We start from the raw sequence: 18,247 nt of genomic DNA, 5'->3' as shown, positions 1-18,247 counted from the left end.
CGGCCTCCACGGAAAGTGAGCTACAAACAGACGTGCCATCTTCTAATTCATCCCTCCCCCTTTGATTTCAGGGTGGGGGCTCTCTCACCCCAACCAGATAATGCCACATCTGCCTGTCGATTATCTTCCGTGAAATATTGCCTGTAGCTGTAGCATTGTTGCAGTCCGTGCCTCTGTTGGATCGGATCTCCCGCTGCACTGCACTACTGGTGACGAAAACCGAACGGAACAGGAAAAATGCAAACGGCAACGAACGTGCTGGCCATCAACAGTTTTTCCATGCAGATGCAGTAGTACGTGAGATCGTTTGAGGCGATGAAACCGCAAGCATGTGCCGACGAGATTTGGAGGGCCGGTCGACGTGCGTGCCAAGGACACGTTCGTGAACTCGACGGAATCCCAAAGTGCCTGGTCGATGTCGTGAAAAGTTGTGACGGAAGAAATCAGCGGCCGGCCGGTGAAGATCGGCTTACCGGTCGTTTAGCAGATTCTGTGCTGTGTACGTGGCGTGCATGCACCAAACCAAACCGACCAGGTGCTCGGCGCCCACAAAACTAACCACTTACCTGGAAAGAAAGACCGATGGTGTGCACTCGAAGCTAGAATCATGCATGTGCCGACCCGCACATAACAGCCGGACCGGAGCATACCGCCAAGCCGGCCGGTGGCACGTACTACGTACTCCTACAATCATGCCAGGACCTACCACCACTCACGGTCACTCACGGCCACAGCCTACTCCAGCCACGAGGGTGCTTTCAGACTCTTTTTTTTCTTTCATTTGGCAAACACTCTCAGAGCTGGTAGTAGAGGAGAGTAGACAGTTTTACGCCACCGCAGAACGTTACTCACCGAGTCATCGTGATGGTGCCATGATTGAAACTCGTCGCAATGAGATTGCACCACCTGCTGCACCCAAGAAGATGGGGCGAGACGATCGACTCTGCATGCAGCGGTGAATAAATTCCGGTTCGGGGGCAGTGGTGGCGGCAGGCAGGTGGGGCCAGGGCCGCCACCAACCGTTGGTTGCGCAGCGTACCGCGGACGCCAGTTTCGAGTTATTACCACTACGCCTGCCACTGGTAGTACAGTGACAGCGTACTACTACTACGCCGCCACTGGCCGGCCGGCAATAATTTTCCGTGCCCGGCCGATGGACGCGCGCGGCAGATTCACCCGGCCGGACTCGCCGACGTAGCCGTGGTACCACGCCGAAGCTCGCTCGCCCGGACCGACCGACCGGGCACCCCGTGACGCCGCGCGTCGTACCGGGCCGACGAGACGAGGAGAGGTGGGCCGTATGTACGCGGTAAATGGAGGATTGAATTCGTGTCAGACCGCATTCCATGTAATAGCTCGGTCCAGCTACACTAGACGTAGTCTGTGGCCATGGGTGCATCATCAATTCATCATCGTCTTAGAGGAGCGGAGGGGCCGTGGCGATCGCTGGGACGGCGGACGGGGATCTCACCGACGTACTACTCAGGAACCCCCTCCTTTGTTTTTTCCCTGATAGGAACTTGGTTTCATAATCATACGTATGTAGCACGGCCTCGGCTGCTGTCAGCTAATCATTGTCACCGTCTATTTTCTCCTCAAACAAAAACCATGACCAGCCCCCGTGCAACACACACACACACACGCACACGCACACACGTCTCTGGAGAAACAGCAGAAGGACATACACGGGCGCAAGCTGTTGGTGACAAGAGACAAAGCAGCCTTCGGCATAAACAACTTCCCGCCCCGTCCCGGGGGCAAGCCAAGAAGACGATCACAAACAAGCTGTGACGCATAAACTCTAGATTAGCACTGTAATCTAATCTAATCACCACTGAGGTGTTTAGTTTGTGCCAAGGAGTTCTCCACTCAGACCTCCGGAGCACAGGAATCCAATCCCAGCCCCAATACGGCCAACCGCCCCTTCCTTGTCTAACTAATCTAACCTATCCCGGCCGCATCCACTGCTAATAATGAATACATCTTCTTTACATGCCCACACAGGGTCATGGCAGGGGCAGTGCTAATCCTAGTCGAGCAGGCCCCACGGCGACTAAGCACGCACGCACGCACCACTATTATTCTCTTCCGGCTAATCATCTCCCGCACCACTATTATTCTCCTCCTCATCTTCATCCGCATTTGTGGACTTGCGGTGGCAAACAGTAGTGGAGCGCATGCACGGCGCCACGCAAAGCCAGCCAGCCAGCCAGCCGCGCACGCCATGCGATGCCATGCGAACCCAAGCCAAAGCAGCGGCGTGCCGTTGCGCTCGGCAAGGCACGAACATTACCAGCACAGCAGAACAGAGCAGAGGCATGGCCTCAGAGTGGGGTGCTGCGACGATGCCATTCCATGCCCTCCACGGCCGGAAACCAGCTGACGCGCGCCGGCGTGAGCCGAAATGCAAGGAATTTCCGTGCGCCGCACTGCCGCTTTTTGTTTCTTACATTCCTTCCGTGAGCTCCGGAAACCGTGCGCCCGGTGGAATGGCATGGCTCCGCCTCCGGCTCCGGTTGCTTGCGGCGCCGGCGGCCCGTTGCCCCCCGGACCGGACAACCGGGCCGCAGAGGCGGCAGCGGCGCGTGTCTCGCATGCGCAGACGCCCCGGATCCTTTTGTCACGGGTCGTGTTGCGATCCTATTTATGTTCGCATGCTGTAACAGTTCGCCCACAACACTTTTTGTCGCCTGCCTCTGCCCGGGGCTCGGAATAGCAACGGCTCCTAGTGGTAAGATGATGATTGCGTGCGAGTATATCTGGTATGGTAAACCCACTGTAGGGCATGCTAAATTGGACGGTAGAGCTTTCGTGCACAAGACTAGTAGTAGCACATTTGGACCTCCCTCTGGTGATCTTCATCTCTGTAGTTATCGCGTTATCTCTTTCTTTCTTAGTTGGAAGGTGACTGCTTCTACAAGTTGATTCTTGGTGGGTGGCTATTGCTACGTCACGAGTGGTGATATAACGGGAGGCGTTCCGTATTCGCGGTGCCAATCTGTGCGGTAGAAAAAGTTGAAAGGGATAAGCAAAGAGAAAGAAAGAAAGAAAGAAACGGAAACCCTTTCCCAAAAAGAGTCTAAATTGCAACTAAATCCGTGGAGCATGCATATACTAGTAGAGTATATACTACCTCCGTCCTGATTTATAGGACCTCATTGTATTCTGTGCCAATTTTGATCATAAGTTTGACTAACAAAATGTTCACGCATGTCATAAAAAATATAATTGACACTATGTTCAAATACGAATCCAACGATATAATTTTTGTTGACATGCATTAACATTTTATTTGTTAAATCTTTGATCAAAATTTGACACAGATTACAAAGGGGGTCAATAAACCAAGACGGGGGTAGTATTAAGTAAATAAAGTGGTTGCCTAAAACCTCTCTCCGTCTCCCAAGTGATTTGAGCTTCTAGAGAAGAAATCTTATAAATCTCGTAGCAAAAAAGAAAAGAAAACATACAAATCTTTTTTTCTAACTCCGACAACTTTTATTAAACAGTAACCATATCAGTTACAAGGCAGAGGATTAAGAACTCAAGGGTTTGCTCATGCTAGACCTAGTAAGTAGTAAGCTTCCCTCTATAACGTGCTTCTCGCTAGCTAATGTGTTGCCGCATTACTTTCCCTAGCACGGTGAACAATCGTGGCCCTGCCGAAAAAACTCAACAACTTGTGGCAATCATGAGTTAACACCGGAGCGGAAGCACGTTACTTCAATGGATCTAGACTGGCTTGTGCTATCTTCTGTGAATCAGACTCCACAACCGCTAAAAAAATTCCTAGCTCGCCTGCCGGACACAACCCTTTCAGTAGAGTGAACGCCACCATGGAAGAAACATCCATAGCGTACTGTTTATATGAGCAAGAAGCAGCGATAGACGCTCCTGAACTGTCAGGTAGCACAACCCTTGTAGCTCCCACCCCTCGTCCACATGATAGCTTGCATCAACATTCAGCTTTATAACCCAATCAGCTGGTCTGGTCCTCTTATATTTCTCGTAACCTTTGCTCTATCACAAGTAAAAAACATGTAGTGCAGGTCCTTACGGTCACTACGGCACACTGGACAAATCACATGAGACAACATGTGGCGATCAGATAATGTACAATAGCATGGCACAATCCCATGAAGAAATGTCCGGTTAAACACATTCGCCTTTCGAGGGACCGACCGTCCCCAAAGAACATTCCAAACCGGGTGCGGATCAATCCTTCCCGCTCCCAGGTTCATCAGTGCTCTTGTTCTGTACTCAGTTTCCCACGTGATATGGTACGAAATGTGAAACATCCTGAAAAATGCCAAGTTTATCTGACTAGCCATGAGATGCAAGGAGAATTTGGAATATCCTTTCAAAATCCGCAGGCCAAAAAATTCCTTTACTAACTGTTCATCCCACTTTTCAGATATAGGGTTAATCAAATCTTGTATTTTTCTGCAGTAGACATTGCCCCCTTGGGGTCATTACCTTTCGATCATAGCTTGTCGGATCAACCGAGCCTTCCAAATGTTAATTGATGCACCATTCCTAGGCCGCCGCTTGTTTAAAAGTTTTCATACCTACCATGGTGCTTTGCCACGTATGCGACGAACCTTTTGTTATAGTAGCGTTCATCAAAATCCGGCTAGTACTTAGCTCGTAACACCTGGACACATAAGGATTTTGGATCAAATAGTAATAGCCAGCATTGTTTAGCCAGCATGGCTTTATTAAAATAGTGTAAGTCTCGGAATCCCATGCCACCTTCATGTATAGGGATACACATCTTTCACCATGCTTTCCAGTATATTTTTCTTTTATGATGTGTGTCACCTCATCAGTATCTAGCAGTGGCATCACAAATAACATTACAAATATTTTCGAAATGTTGAAGAAGACATAGCATAGATCGGGATGGCTTGTGCCACAACCTTCAAAAGCGTCTCCTTACCACTAATCGATAGCACTTTTGAAATCCAGCTATTGATGACCGCACATACTCCATCAAGAAGGTTTTTGGAAGCAGTCACTACAGTCGATTCCAACCTTCAACGGCAGTCCCAAGTACTTATCAAATATAGCATCTGAGACAAAATAAAAAATTGAAATTTCCCATAGAAACAATATTATTAAATTTGTATCAAAAATAAAAATTGCAATGTATAAATTTTATGACACGTGTTTATGTATTACTTGTTTAATTAATGGTCGAAGTTAAATCACGAAATCAGATGTGATCATGTAAATTGGGACGGAGGAGGTACTTCGGGTGATTCGAGTGGGTCAACTCCTATTTCGACTACGAGAAAGCAAGAATAGCCCAGGTCCACGCCGAATATGGTCACCGGGACACAAATGGAACAACCGCTTAAACCTTGCCGCGACCAAACCTCTATTCAATGCTCATGTGGGTGTCACATGAAAAGCCATGTCAAAACTCCCTACATCGCAAGTTAGGGCTCATGATGGGCGCAATGTTGACCACAATGTTGTCTGGAAAGTCTGAACATGATAAGTGTCGTTGAAAACATGTCCACGACCCAGTCTAGTAAGGTGGGCTTTTGTCCCAGAAAATACAACCCTAGACTATATTAGAGCACACATATCCCCAACACCGCCACCAAAGGGGAATAACGACGCCCACAAGGTTGATGAGATCTCGATGGATAGACTCGAACCAACACCCGTGCAAATGTCCAAGGAAGGAGCCACAAACTGCCAAAACACGGCCACTCACACACCTCCGTTGTCCTAGGTAATTCCGATGCAACAGCCATACCATCGCCACCTCGAAACCAAGCCACGAGCAAGGCCCACGGGATAGATCTATTAGAGCCGAGCCACATCTGCAACCACCTATCTATATCCATGCCACCGTCATTGGAGCCACAAGCATTCGTGCGACGCCTCCGTGTGACGCCTGCCACGCCAGAAACACCCTTGTTGTGCGCTAGGAGGGTGAGCTACCACCTCATCTATCCCTCAAGATGGGTGGAACTATGAGACGTCGGGAGACATTTAGCACCAAAAGCCAGCAAAGCCGCGCGATTGGAGTGCACTCGAGTCACCGTTTAGGAGAATAAGTAATAACACCCGTAACCGGCATTCGCCTCACGGGTTTAGCGTGACGACTTCATACAATGTGCAGCGAGGATGGAGCAAAACCAATAACAGAGCTATGGTGCGGCTAGGGTTTCATCGGAGTCAACCCCTAAAACTACATCCGTGTAGGAGGGGATTTCCCCCCGACGACGGCCATGCATGTGCTGGCACATTGCCAGGATCTACCAGAAGCTCTCGCAAAGTCGCAAACAGTGCGCCGCCGTACTAACACAAGAACAGTTTTAGGGGAGGCAGCCCCGGCCGCGTCGCGGGCGATGCACGGCATTGTAAACGTTTCAAGCCGTCATCGCACCCAGTGCAAGACGACTTTAAAAGCCGTTCTCCTTTCACGAAAAACCCTCGTCCCGGAAACCAACAAGGCGAGGCTGTAGAGCCGAAAGACAGCACAGAAACTTGTAAGAATTCCCCAGATCGGCCCTGCGTTTTGCACACATGCGGCATATGATTTGGACCCTCTCCCCCCTCCCCGGCGGCGATCGCAGATTAGTAGGCCGGGACAGCGCGGAGGAGGTTAGCATATATAATTAGCGCCATCAAACCACCCTGTTGGTGTTGGGCTGTGTTTCCTCTTGTCCTCCATGTGATTCCAAAGTGCTCTGCTCTGTATTCCTATTCCCTCTCTTCAATCTTCATTACCCCCTCCCCACCTCCTCCCCCTCCCCCCCTTGGCCCTTGCCCTCTGATCGTGACCAGCTATTACTCTCGGCCAGCCAGCCCACCCTTCCTCTCCGGCAAAGCCCCCCTCGGTGTCCTCCTGTTCTCCCCAATTGGCCCCGTGCTGTCGGGCGTTCGGCTCGGCTTGCGGGGCGCGCGCGGGTGGCGCCAAGAGGGGCGGCGGGCGGAGCGCGGGGAGCGCCGGAGCGGAGCATGCGGCGGTGAGAGCGCGGGCAGGAGGAGGAGGAGGAGGAGCGGGGAGCTGAGCTTCGCTTTGCTTGCTTGGTTGCTGGCGCGGAGGGAGGGAGGATGCAGCAGCCGCAGCAGCACCACCATCACAAGCCCAAGCCGTCCCTCTCCGGCAGCCTGTCGTGGATCCGGAGGTCCCCGCCGCCGTCGCCGCCGCACAGGAAGCCCTGGGGCGCCGGCGGCGGCAGGGGCCGCTACGCCTGCCGCGCCGTGCCGCTGCTCGTGCTCACCGTCTACAGCCTCTTCACCGTGCTCCGCATCCCCAGCTCCTCCCTCGTCGTCAACACCGCCGATTCAGGTGCGCCCCCCGCCGCCCGAATGCGATTTCTCTCTGCTTTGCTCGCAGCGCGCCGCCACGCCTCCTGGGTTAAATGCGCCCCCCTTTCGGCCGTAATGGTGACGTGTGTTCTCTGCTCCCAGAGCGCGTGGACCGGCGGGAGGATGTGGAGGCGTTCAAGACCCACCTGCCGTCGAACCAGAACGGCCTCGAGGCCCGCCAGGAGACCCGCTCTCCGGCGTCCCTCCCGTGCTCCGCCTTCATCAGCGGTGAGCTCCTTGCTCAAGCTATTACTATTCTGTTAGCCGCTTGCTTTCTCGCCTAGCTTAGCTAGCTGATTTGCGTGCGGGATGCTAATGGCGGGCGAATTGGTGCGTGCGCAGGCGAGGCGGGCGGCGGGCCGGCGAAGGAGGGCGTGCTGTGCTGTGACCGGAGCCACTACCGCAGCGACGTGTGCTACCTCCGCGGCGACGCGCGCACGGACCCGTCCACCTCGTCGGTGCTCCTCTACAACGCGCCCCGCGGCGCCGCGCCGGAGAAGGTGCGGCCGTACACGCGCAAGTTCGAGGAGAGCATCATGCGGTCCATCGACGAGGTGACCATCGTGCCCGTTCCCGCGGACGCCGGCAACGGCACTGCCGGCGAGGACCCGAGGGACAGCCTGCGGCGGCGGTGCGACGTGCGGCACCCGCCGGGCGTGCCGGCGGTGGTGTTCTCGACGGGCGGGTACACGGGGAACGTGTACCACGAGTTCAGCGACGGGCTGATCCCGCTGTTCGTGACGGCGGAGCGGTTCGGCGGCGAGGTGGTGTTCGTGGTGCTGGAGTACCACTACTGGTGGCTGGGCCGGTACGGCGCCATCCTGGAGCGGCTGACCAACTACAAGATCATCGACTTCCGGTACGACCGCCGCGTGCACTGCTTCTCGGAGATGATCGTCGGCCTCCGCATCCACGGCGAGCTCGTCGTCGACCCCAAGCTGATGCCCAACGGTACGCTCCCGATTCAACCCCCCGCTGCTGCTAGATTCCAATTCCCCAATCACATCGCCGTCGCGAGTTCAATTGCCACCGCTGGTTACGTAGTAGCAGCAGCATTCTGCCGCGCCCATTGCGCGCGCTGCGACGTCGATTTGTTAGTTAGTTACGAATGTGCTCCGCCAATTCGCGTGGGCGTGGCGATTTCGGTGGGTTTTTCCGTTAGAAAGAATTTCGGTGGGATCGTCCGGCGCCGTGGAGCCGAACTCCTCGCCAGCGTCAGCGGCGGCGGCTTGTTGCTTACGGAGGGGAACGGGATTAGCGAGGAGCAAAAAGGCGCGTGAGAATTCGTGCGGCCCGGTCGAGATCCGTGCCAATTCTGGTCGGATGAACCATTCATTCCCCCCTTAGCCGCGGTCAGGGGTACTAATTACCCCCGACCATGTCCATGTGTGAGTCGCTTTTCACCTCTCCCCTGGTTTTTAAACCAGGCCTAGTAGTACGCAAACAGTTGGTTAGGGCGGGTAGAGGGGAGCCCGAGCATCGGTGGAGCGATAGATAGATTGCAAATGACGCATCCGACGCGCCACGGCGCCATGCCGTCAGCGACAACGACCGTCCGATCGGTGCGTGGCGACGACATGCCGCACGCGCGCGCGCGTAGGACGCATCTGACACATCTCCGGCCACCTGCTCTGCCCGACACTCCGGCGGCAACGGTAAGCGGCATGTGCGCGAGCGCGCTTTTTCGTTGGATGCCAAAGGAGACGGGTGAGGGGATGAGCGAGGGAGGGAGGGAGCACGACGGGCGGGGGAATCTGGCGGCGATGATGAGCAGCGAGATCGATCATGGCGGGGGTTGATTATTTTACGGGAAACGGGCAGGCAAAAGCCGGCTTTTGCGAAAGCGTCGCCTGGAAAAAGCGCACGGAACGGATGAGGGGTGCGAGACCCTGACGCGCTCGGCGGGCGGGCGGACGGACGGATCGGTGCTCCCGTCGCCGTCGCCGTCGATGCTGGCGTGCCGTTTTCGTGCGCGGACCGGTAATATCGCAAGTAACTGGCCGTACTGCCGGTGCTCCATTTATTACCCCCGCCCGTTCCGTTTCCCTGCAGATAGACGGGGGCCGGGCACGCAATGCTCGTGCAGCATTGTCAATGCGCACCACTACTGCACTTTGGATTAATTATTACTAATGCACTGCGAGTAGAGTAGAGTTACTTGCACAAGTGGGTTAACTTAATTGGGATGGTGCGGTGACAGGAGTTCACAGCCACTGCATTCGAATTTTGAACCAAAGCATAGCAGAGCAGAGGAATTAGTTAATGGATTTGTAAAATATTAGGTGAGATTTGTACGTCGATTATTTATTTGTGGGGCAGGGCAGGGCAGGAAATGCGATGAGGGCTCCACGAAGGGAGGCGCAGTACCCACCTCCACGTTCGGCTTGGCGACCCGGTTGTAGTTGGTTCCAATTAATCCGGCCGACGCCGAGTTATTGTACTGTAATGTGCCCATTCATTTATAGCCCCATAAACACCCATGTACCGGCCAGTGTACTAATCTCCCGCTGTTACGCCAGATCTTGGGTCAGCTGTACTGCTGAATTACATTACAGTACCGTCAGAGGAGCTGAGCACGTTACTTTTCCAGAGCGTCAATAGTAAAGTAAATCAGCGTGTCAGGGAACAGAATTGGAGACGCGCATAGAATAGTTGGATTCGACGGATCGGGCATGTTGATGTAGATGCAGGGGCGGGGGGCGTGTCTGTGCAAAAAGAATTTTACTTGCCTCGTGTCGGGGCCGCACTTACCATATCGATCGGGCGTTGCTAGCTTGTGTTTGTTTCTAAATCGAACTACTCCCAGGCGTTAATAAAGCATGTGTCTCTCTCTTGGCGTGGAGCATGTGCAATGGGGGCAGCGTCATAAATCTTTCTCTTCCTTTACGCCCACATGCGGTGCCTAGTTTGGGTATGGGTACTAACCACCCCTGTATATTTACGCCTCCTGTCGCGTCCTGTCCTCTAGCGCCCAAGAGGAGCGGCAGCATGAGAGGCTTGCGGATCCTTCCCCAATTGCAGAAGGCATCGTGCGATATGCATATACTCTTAGTGTTACTTTTTGATAGTAACGTCATGGGTGTCAATTAATTTCTTTGATAGATTGCACGAAATAGCCGGTTGATTGACGGAGAGCACGGAAAAAATACACCCCATACGTTTCATTCTCCTAATCCATCCCCGGCGACGTCAACGCACCGCCCATTTTGATTGATGATGGGCTCCGGATATTTTCTTGAGAGCCATTGACAGGGGGATATTTTCTTGAGAGCCATTGCCAGGGAGATCATCCGTTTAGCAGCATGGCGACAGCGGTGTTAGGCTCTTGGCCGCTGGGGATATACATCTGAATGCTGGCGATAAGAGAGGAGATATCGGCCGTGGGCTTGACTAGGACATGTAGGGACTCGGAGGCGCCGGGCGGCCCTGCGAGCAGCACCACCATGCCGTAGCGCTAAGCCTCACTCGCCTACGTCCTAATCGGCCCGTCCCACCGGATGATTAGTTATTCGCTGCTGGCCGCCGGTTGACGGAATGCTGCTCTCGCGCGCGCGGATGTGCGTCGGCGGGTACCGCATTGCTGTCAGCCGATCGGGCGAAAGCGTCACGGCATGCGCCTTTGGTTTCATTTGTTTTTGACACGCCTGATAGAGTCTCCTGTGATGTGCGTGGGAGCGTGGGTGGAAGGGAGGGAGGGTGACCGATGGAGAGTAAGCTCAAGCTGGGAGGGACCATGCGTGATAGTGGAGAGAAAAGAAAGGGCGGTTGGTTTAGTTTAGCCGGAGCAGCACACAAACGGCTTCGTGCTCCGTCATGCTTCCTCGCTCGCTTTTCGCCGTATGGTACGTGGTGACGCCTCCACTCTACAGCACCACTACAGCCACGGCCAGGGTGACGGACGTATGGAAGTGCCTCACGTAGTTTAGGTCTGGACCTCTGCTTTTCTCTGTCTCTGGGTTGAGCAGTTCTTCGGTGTCAGGAGTGGCAATGGATGCACCACAACTAGCATCACGCTACTGGACCGAGGAAAAAAATGGATGGTTGGTAGTAGCTTTTTTTTTAGATGTTGGTTGGTAGTAGCTGATCCAAAGCAAAAGAAGAGGAAGGCACAAGTAGTGAGTGGCCCGTGGTTTTTATCTATCTATCTGTCTGAGTATACAGGTAAAGCAGGACGAAAGAAGGGAATGCATGTGATCTGGAGGTTGGGGAATTTTTTTAAATCGATTTTATGACGGTGACCACCAAGGCAAAGAGGCTCCAGATTTTGACCGGCAAAGGCCCCCTGGAACGAACTCTTTAATGAAAGGAGGCGAGGACTTATTTGGGGTGCCGCAAAAGGCCGGCCTTTGAACAAGGCTAAAAAGGGGAAAGGAGAAGGGTGGTGAGTCTAGCGACTAGGTAGGCAGTAACTACAGGGGTGGGGTACGGCATTCACTTGCGCAACTTCTCTGTCTTTTTTTTAGCATCAGTACAGACACAAGCGCTCGTATACACGCGCATACACTCACCCCTATGAACTCACACACGCACACCCTACCCCTATGAGCACCTCCGAGAGACTGTAGGCGCCTCGTCGTCGACGAGAACATCTCTTCCAACTGAAAGCGCATCACCGGAAATCCTGAAATAAATCCAGGAATAATGCGAGCACCAGGATTTGAACCCTGGTGGGTTGGGGATACCACTATCCATCTAACCAACTCAACCACAGGTTGATTCGCGCAACTTCTCTGTCGGTGAGTTTGCGTCCACAGGGTTTCTGGGTTTGCGCGCACACACACATAGAGTCAAAATGGACTTAGGATTATAGATTGGTAAGAAAGCTTTTGCACCATCTCAACGTTTATCCAATTATTATTGTCTCTGAATTGCAAGTCTCTTGTGTACTCCAAGACCAAGTAACAAGTCGAGGGTTAATCATATGCTTGGCCAGCTGGCAGACAATGAGGATTACGTAAGAGTTGACTTGGGGCGCACAATCGGCTTGGATCTTGGAGCAAAACTACTAGTCCATCTCCATGCATGGCAGCCGGGCTGGCCAATGGTAACATCCGGGAGTGGCGTTGCGTCATTCTCAGATCTCGCGGAGGTCGCGGATGGTTGGCCGTGGAGTGGAATAACCCGTCGTGCGCCGGAGGCTACCGCGGCACGCAAAGGCGCCGTCGGCAGCGGAGGCCAGCTGTCCGTTTGTTTGTTAATAAAGGCCTGGCCAGTCAATCTCGGGGTGCGAACGAACGCGGAGATGCATGGGATGGACCATTTACGTGCGCAGCTGGATCGCGAGGAATGCACATTCAAAAGGGGTTTACATGCCGCCGCTGTTTTCCATAGGCCGGTTGGTGATTGACATGCATAACCTAGCACTAGTAATGGCCTCCTAGTAGACTATGAGTATGATTGATGGGGCCGGCTAGCTGCTGATTAGTTGTAGTGGTATAATTGTTGTCTGCCTTATGACAAGTTGGTGGCTAGTCTTCGTGCTCTCAAGTGTAGATAGCTAGGGTTTATACGTACGTGTTTGGAGTGTGCATTGTACTGTATATATATACTACTTGTGGGCTTGATGGAGAGCGACTGGTTGCGTCGAGGTCGATGTCGATGTCTTGAGCTCGAGGCAGGTAGAGAGGCGACGACACTCGACATCACATGAGCAGCAATAGTTGGGCCTTCTTCTTTGGGGAAATGCGATGCGTCTTGGAACGCCTCTGTTACGGCAACGTTTAAGGCTCCGCTCGCAACTTCGGACTGCACCTGATTTGCACTCAGTACTCACTCAATTTTGGTGCATAAACATAAGTTGACACAAGTGAAACGAACACAGTTAATAAATTCTAGTGTCAGAACTTAATTGGTGCATAAACATATTCCGAGTACATTAATTGCACCTGTAAGTAAACTGCTGCAATTGCTAATATCGTGGTGGATCTGTGCACGTGCTTGCAGGCAAGAGCATCAAGGACTTCCAGGCGCTCCTCCACCAGGGCTACAGCGGGAAGCCGTCCGCGCCGCTGCCGCTCCCTCTCGCGACGCCGGCCCGGCCGTGCGTCGACCACGCCAAGGCCGCCAAGCCCAAGATGCTCATCTTCATCCGCAAGCAGAACCGGGTGATCCTCAACCTGCCGCACGTGGTCACCGCCTGCCGCCGCGCCGGCTTCGCGCCGCACGTCATGAACCTCCGGCGCCAGACGCCGCTCCCGGTCATCCACGCGGCGCTCGCCTCGGCCGACGCCATGGTGGCCGTGCACGGCGCGGCGGTCACCCACTTCCTCTTCATGCGGCCCGGGACGGTGCTCCTCCAGATCGTGCCCGTGGGGCTCGACTGGGCCGCCGAGTCCTTCTACGGCAAGCCGGCGCAGCAGCTCGGGCTGGAGTACCTGGAGTACCGGGTGGCGCCCGAGGAGAGCTCCCTGGCCGCCGAGTACGGGCTCAACAGCACCGTGGTGCAGGACCCCTCCGTCATCAGCAGCCAGGGCTGGTGGGAGATGAAGAAGGTGTACATGGACCGGCAGAACGTGACCGTCAGCATCAAGAGGTTCGGCGAGCTGCTCCGGGCGGCCAAGCTGCACCTCAAGAAGAACGCCACCGCGTGCGGCGGCAAGGCCGCCGGCGCGAGCCACGCGGCGGTGAGGTAGCGAGGGGCTAGTTGAGCCCCGGATAATTAGGTGTTAATGAATCACAGTCCACAGCCGTCAATTTTTAAGTGTTTCTTCTTCTTCTTCTTCTTCTTTCTTCTTTCTTGTGTTATTTCTGGTTGGAGGTGGGGGAGGAGGGAGAGTATATCGAGTACAAAAGAGGAGATCATCATGTACATAGAATTGGATTGGTTGGAAGCCCCCGTGCACAGTACTCCTACATTCGTTCAGTTCATGTTGTTGTTAGGGAAAGTAATAATTTATGTTAGGCCTCCAAGTCAAGTTCACAGCAGCAACCGCCATAGTTTTCTTTCCCAATCTCCATGTTACTTTTCATTTTTCATTTTCTGTCAAGTGCAGTAGAATCCAGACCGAGATATGTGATCATTGATCAGCAACAAGGCCTTGACGAGACGAGTGACAGTGCAGAGCCGCTTTTTCACGAGAAAGAGGGAGGCAAAGGTCGGACATGGAGACGACAGCTCTGTTCATCTGCGTCCTTTTACCACCGTGGATTCCGTGGCGCGAGCAGCACGTGGGTCATGCATCTTGTCTTTTCCCTCTGATGGCATGGCAGCCGCGTGTTACGCTCACCGACAGGTGCGCGGCAGATCGGGCGTGGGGTGGAGCCGACGTGAACGCCGAGGTGTGCTAATAATGCTGACATGGGGACACTTGTCCTCTCGCGCTGTGCTCGCCGTCGGGGTTTTACCGTGGCACCGTTTTTAGTACCGAGGCTGGATGCCGGCGGGTGACCGTAGCAACGGGTAAGAGCAACTTCAACGGCGCCACCCAGACGGATGGCGCTTTTGTCCATCTAGATCGGCCGCCCGTCCCGCGTTCGTCCTGTTTTAAAATTTGAATCGGCTATGCGTCCAACGCGTCGACCTATTTTATATTCACACACAATTTTTTTAAAAGGTCCGCGGTCATAGATCATGTTAGCGGTCATGTCGTTGTCCGAAACTAACAATGCCAGCTTCAAAATAACACCATACAGTTTATGCTGCCGCACTTGCCGGCGGCCGATACACATGCTAGCACACAAACGGGATGGGACTTAAGTTCAACCACACCATCGCGGCCTCGTGGTCATGCCAGCACACCTGCCGGCATATAAAAAAAGGATGGCGCTTGGCGTCATAGATCACTCGCCGTCGAACTTGAGCATGTCAGCCTGCATTTTCTCGAACCACGGTCTCTTTCTTGGCGACACGGTGTTGAGATCCACCTTCATGATCTTCACCCCGGTCATCATGCTCGCGAGAGCCACTTCTTTCGCCTTGGTCTTGGCGTTGGCGGCCTCAATCTCTAGTATCTTGGCTTGGTTCTCTGCATCCATCTCAAGCCTCCTCCTTTGGATCTCCATAAAGGCGTTCATTTGTTCTTCTTTGTATCGCCGACACTCCTCCTCCCTCGAGTCCTTCTTGCTCATCATGCCCTCCACGCTTGCGATCAAATCGTTCGACGCCGCATCCCGCTTGTCCTCCTTCCTGGAGTTGGTCTTCGCCCGCGGCCGTGCCTTGTCGCCGTCCCCAACCTCCTCCACGGCTTGCTTCCCCTACGCGACTTGTGAGCGGCATATTGCGCCTTGAACTTCTCCTCATCTTTGATGACCCTAAAGCAATGGGAGAGGTTGAAGCACTTGCCAATATGTTAGGACCTTGAATGCCTCCAAAGTTTGAAATGCCTACAAATATTTTGCATGCAAGCATATTGGCAAATAGTATGCAAATGAACACGCAAGCATAAACGGAATGACACAAAAGTGGGCGGCTTGCTAGCATACCATGTCTTGCATTCCGATGCCGCCAACGGGGCGGGCCTTGACGCTCTGAAGAGTGGCACAAAATTTGTTACACTCTTGTTGGATCACCCTCCATCGTTTCTCCCACCCGCGCGTGCTTACTATTTGGTACGGCGGAAACTTCTTGCGCTCATGGAACTCACGGTGGACACGAATCCGAAAGGTTGATGCCTTTTGTTCGGCGCCCGTCTCGGGGTCTTGCCCAATGTCTCTCCAACACTCACAAAGAAGTTTGTCCTCGGCCGCCGTGTATGCCTTGGTCCGCTTGCTCTTACGCTTTGGCTTTGCCCCGGCAGCTTGGTTGGCGAGCTCGTCCTCGAACAAAGGCTCCCTTTCGATGTCGCACTCGTCCTCTTCCTCTTGCTCGTAGTCCTCTGGAAACTCGTGGTCAAGCGGGAAGTCGTCCAGGTCCAGGTCGACCTGATCATGCATGAAGGCCGTCTGATCTTGCTCAAAGGTTGACGGCGTGAATGCCCCTCGGTCGTCCTGGCTTTGTCTCTCATCGGGATCATAGCCGGCCTCGGCGGCACCGCCAGTGGCCGGCGCACCACCCTCGACGATGATGTTCTACATGTAGTCGTCGTCGCCAGAGGCCGACATTCCGTCGAACAACTTGCGTGTGCCCGGCAGCACTTCGGCTGGCATGTGTCACGCGCATTTCCTCGCGCCTTTGGATAACGAGCCACCGGTCACCGGTGTGGCGTTGAGGTCGATGGGCGCCGGCACGGGCGTGGAAGGCGCCACCACGCTCACCTCGGTCGAGCACTCTCCGGAGAGGCCGGAGGCCTGCGGGTAGACATGGAAGACGGGCATCGGGGTGCAAGCCGACGCGCGGGGCGAGTCGGGCAGCACCATCCAAGGGAACGCGGATGAGCCGGTGCTGGCCGCGGCCACGGCGGCATTGACGAGGCCGTGCTTGCTAGGGTTTAACCCTAGCATATAGAGAGCCTCCCTCGTTGCCGCCGCAATGCGGGCATTGGTGACCTCTTGCTGCGCGGCGGTGATGATGGCTTCGTCCCTCGGGTCCATCGCGTGCCTCCGGCCCTTCCTCTTGGCCGACTCCCTTGCATGTTGTTCGGGCATCAGCGTCCTCTTCGGCTTGGGCACGGCGGTGGTCTTGCGAAGGGCGCGAGGCCTGCCTTTGCCGGAGGGGGCAGTCGTCATGCTGGACGAGGCGAGGGAGGCGAGGCCGGCGTCGTCGTCGAGGTCATCATCCATGGCGTGGGGCGGGAGCGCGCGCGGGCGGGAGGTTTTTTTTGGGGAGGGGGTGGAGGGAAATGGTGTAGTCTGCCATCGACCAGCGGGCCCGGGGGAGGAGAAGGCGAGCGCACACGTCAATCTTGTTGGAAATATGCCCTAGAGGCAATAATAAATTAGTTATTATTATATCATATTTCATTGTTCATGATAATCGTTTATTATCCATGCTAGAATTGTATTGATAGGAAACTCAGATACATGTGTGGATACATAGACAACACCATGTCCCTAATAAGCCTCTAGTTGACTAGCTCGTTGATCAATAGATGGTTACGGTTTCTTGACCATGGACATTGGATGTTGTTGATAACGGGATCACATCATTAGGAGAATGATGTACAAGACCCAATCCTAAGCCTAGCACAAGATCGTGTAGTTCGTTTGCTAAAGCTTTTCTAATGTCAAGTATCATTTCCTTAGACCATGAGATTGTGCAACTCCCGGATACCGTAGGAGTACTTTGGGTGTGCCAAACGTCACAACGTAACTGGGTGGCTATAAAGGTTCACTACAGGTATCTCCGAAAGTGTCTGTTGGGTTGGCATGAATCAAGACTGGGATTTGTCACTCGGTGTAACGGAGAGGTATCTCTGGGCCCACTCGGTAGGACATCATCATAATATGCACAATGTGACCAAGGAGTTGATCACGGGATGATGTGTTACGGAACGAGTAAAGAGACTTGCCGGTAACGAGATTGAACAAGGTATCGGGATACCGACGATCGAATCTCGGACAAGTATCGTACCGCTGGACAAAGGGAATTGAATACGTGATTGATTGAATCCTCAACATCGTGGTTCATCCGATGAGATCATCGTGGAACATGTGGGAGCCAACATGGGTATCCAGATCCCGCTGTTGGTTATTGGCCGGAGAGTTTTCTCGGTCATGTCTGCATGGTTCCCGAACCCGTAGGGTCTACACACTTAAGGTTCGATGACGCTAGGGTTATTAGGAAGACTTGTATGTGATTACCGAATGTTGTTCGGAGTCCTGGATGAGATCCCGAACGTCACGAGGAGTTCCGGAATGGTCCGGAGGTAAAGATTTATATATGGAAAGTTGTTGTTCGGGTTCCGGGAAAAGTTCAGTTTTTTCCGGCATTGTACCGGGAAGCTTCCGGAAGGTTCCGGAGGTTTCCGGAGGGGTCCGGAGGTCCGGAAAATGTTCCACCACATCCAATACAGCAGCGTGGGCTGTAGGGGGCGCCCTA

At 53.9% G+C, this 18,247-nt stretch overlaps 1 protein-coding gene across 1 annotated transcript; it reads left to right on the top strand.

Annotated features, from left to right (window-relative positions):
• Positions 1-6,447: 6,447 nt before the first annotated feature.
• Positions 6,448-14,256, top strand: LOC119277996 (beta-1,2-xylosyltransferase XYXT1-like). The gene is made up of 4 exons (XM_037559350.1): positions 6,448-7,312; positions 7,435-7,560; positions 7,675-8,283; positions 13,276-14,256. Exons 1-4 carry the CDS (start codon positions 7,075-7,077, stop codon positions 13,962-13,964), a joined length of 1,662 nt encoding a protein of 553 aa, XP_037415247.1. The 5' UTR covers positions 6,448-7,074; the 3' UTR covers positions 13,965-14,256.
• The last annotated feature ends 3,991 nt before the right edge of the window (positions 14,257-18,247 follow it).

This window comes from Triticum dicoccoides, chromosome 1A (assembly GCF_002162155.2).
Source record: "Triticum dicoccoides isolate Atlit2015 ecotype Zavitan chromosome 1A, WEW_v2.0, whole genome shotgun sequence".
NCBI lineage: Eukaryota > Viridiplantae > Streptophyta > Magnoliopsida > Poales > Poaceae > Triticum > Triticum dicoccoides.
This window is presented reverse-complemented; position numbering and strand designations above follow the sequence as displayed.

Coding starts and splice junctions, on each gene's coding strand:
- LOC119277996 (XM_037559350.1), top strand. CDS start 7,075: ATGCAGCAGCCGCAGCAGCACCACCATCACAAGCCCAAGCCGTCCCTC. Junction 7,313..7,434: donor CGTCAACACCGCCGATTCAG/GTGCGCCCCCCG, acceptor CTCTGCTCCCAG/AGCGCGTGGACCGGCGGGAG. Junction 7,561..7,674: donor GTGCTCCGCCTTCATCAGCG/GTGAGCTCCTTG, acceptor GTGCGTGCGCAG/GCGAGGCGGGCGGCGGGCCG.